The sequence below is a fragment of the Emiliania huxleyi genome (genome assembly GCF_000372725.1).
Source record: "Emiliania huxleyi CCMP1516 unplaced genomic scaffold EMIHUscaffold_2573, whole genome shotgun sequence".
Taxonomy (NCBI): domain Eukaryota; phylum Haptophyta; order Isochrysidales; family Noelaerhabdaceae; genus Emiliania; species Emiliania huxleyi.
In genome coordinates this window covers 1-2,445 of record NW_005200107.1, presented here as the reverse complement: position 1 = coordinate 2,445, position 2,445 = coordinate 1, and the positions used below count along the sequence as shown (strand labels likewise).

Below are 2,445 nucleotides of genomic sequence, written 5' to 3'. Positions count from 1 at the left end.
TCCTCGCCACCATTCGCCGCCTCGCCCACCGCCGCTCTATTATCGCCACCACTCTCCGCCTCGCCACCGGCCGCCGCCTCGCCGCCGATCGCCGCCTCGCCGCCGCTAGCCTGCCTATTCGCCAAAATCGGCACGCCGCCACGCCGGCGGAATGGCTTCGCGCACGCCTCGCAGATTCGTGTTCCCGCCCGAGTCAGGCGCGGAATTCCCCGAGTCACTCGACCAGCGCTGTGGTGTGACTCGGGAGGAGGCGTCCTCTACGGCTCTAGCACGCACACAAGGCTCAAGGGGCCCAACCCGCAGCAGCCAGCACAGCCGTGGGGGACGGATCACAGCACAGATGAGTCAGGGAAGTAGACCCGAGAACACAGAGGCGTGTGTACACAGAACATCGGCTAGCGTCGGAGCATTTGGACGCGGCCGCTGTAATTTTTCAGTGTATGTAGCTCTTACGAACATACCCGAGGGTGAACTGCTGACAGGGTTTGCGATGAGGAGCGATCCGAACGTGGCATTCGGGTGATTAGATCACTACCGCCGTAACGCAAGAGCACTGCGACGGATCGGGCTCATGCTAGCATCCACCTCGCGGGCCGACGTTCTGGCCCAGCGAGGCTGCTGCGGAGCACTGGCGGGCCGACTTTCTGGCCCAGCGAGGCCGCTGCGGGACACACCGGCGGCTCCGTTCGCTCCTCAAGAAACTCGGTATTGACCGCGCAAGATATAAAGGGTGTGTCCTAAGGGCTCTGCTCGCAAGGCGCCCGCGTCGCAGACGCGGTACCATTGACAAATCTGCAATATACCCCCACACGAGCAAATAGCAAAATCCGAATACCGTGCACGAACTGGGCGATGTGGGACCCAAGCCTTCAGCTGGTGCCAAGACATCGTAAAATTGAGCCAAGAACGTCCGCCAAATCCGTGCTTTCGGAGCAACTGAGGGAAAGCTCCTGATCGAGCCCAGCGTGCCCGCGGCCGCCTCCCGCGCAGCACCGCCGCTGCGGAATCGGATCGAGCCCATGGAGGAGGAGGGCGCAGTCGGCCAGCGCTGCAGGCGGAGTCCCTCCCCGCGCCGGAGCCCCCCTGCAGTCGAGGGAGTCCTCGTTGGCGATGAAGGTGGCGACATCGAATCGCGGCCGACACATGTCACGGGAGGAATGGGCGATGAGCGGGAACGATGCGCGCTACGACGCCGACTCCGCCGTGCTCGTGGCCGCAGAAAGCCGCGCTCCAGGAGCACGCCAAGATGCAATGGCTCGCTTGCTTCGATTCAGCTCTCTCGGCAGCAGAAGTGGGGCTGGAGCGGGTGGGGGTGGATGCCGATTGAGGGGGAGCGTCTCCAGCTGCGCCCTGTGGCAGCTGCGCCCTGTGGCAGCTAGTCGAGGGACTTGGTAGTTGTGACCCCCCTGAGTGAGGACAGGAGAGAGAGAGCGTTTTGTTTGTGGTGTTGGTGTACGCAATAACGGGACAGGGTGGTTGTTCTCTCTATCTCCTCTTCTAGCTCTTAGCATGAGCTGCGCCCGGTGTCCGACCCCTTTTGCGCAGCAACACCTTAAACTTTTAGGCCCTCCAAATTCGGGTCGGAGCGTAGCGGAGTGGGCCCCGAGTTTGAAAAGGGCGACGGACGCTTGCGTCCTAGCCTCCAACAACGCCTCCCCGGCGCAGAGGGGCCCCCGGAGGGATGCACAACCGACCCAGCCACGCCGCTTGCGGCGGTCCTCTTCCCAGCTCCGCTGAGGGCCCCTGGATATTTTTTGTTGGAGCCAGCCCGGCCGCGCGCGCGGGTCAATGCTGTCTCAGCACTCGATCGTCTGGGAAGGCCTATGCGCCAGCGTGCCCGACGGCCGCGGCCAAAGGCGGGTGCTGCAGGACGCGCACGGCCACGCGCTCTCGGGCGAACCTCCGTCGGCGGACGCGTGGGTGAGCGGCGAGTCGGAGGATGACGCGTCAGACTCCGAGTCGCCGCTCGAAGGCGGCATCCTTGGCATACTCGGCCCGTCGGGCGCGGGCAAGACAACGCTGCTGCGGATCCTCGCTGGCCATGCGCTGCCCGATGCGGGCCGTGTCCTGCTCGACGGCGCCGAGTATGACGGCGCCACTGCGGAGAGGATCGGATACGTGCCGCAGGTGGCTGCTCTGCCCGCAGCCCGCGCGAGTGTCGGCAGCACGCAGCACACAAACAGTAGTAGTGGACAGTCAGGTCGTTTGCTTGGGGCAGCCGCAGCTTGCGCGAGGAGCGACCCACCGGCCGCCAGCAGCTGCAGAGTGTCGCGTCACAAGGCGCCCTCTCCGCATCCTCTCGGCCCTCCGCAGGAAGAGAAGCTCTACGGCTGCCTCACGGCGAGCGAGACGCTGATGCTGGCAGCGCGGCTCCGCGCGGTGCCCGCCGCCTCGCGCGGCCAGCTCGTCACCGACACCCTTCGCGCCCTCGGCCTGACCAGCGTC

The 2,445-nt window shown here is 65.4% G+C and overlaps 1 protein-coding gene across 1 annotated transcript; it reads left to right on the top strand.

The window, feature by feature from the left end:
• Positions 1-1,788: 1,788 nt before the first annotated feature.
• On the top strand, positions 1,789-2,442 carry EMIHUDRAFT_123562 (hypothetical protein; the record flags this gene model as incomplete). Its single annotated transcript, XM_005777714.1, has 2 exons — positions 1,789-2,127; positions 2,314-2,442. Coding segments are annotated over 2 exons (468 nt in total), but the record flags the coding sequence as incomplete, so codon positions are not given.
• Between the last annotated feature and the right edge of the window lie 3 nt (positions 2,443-2,445).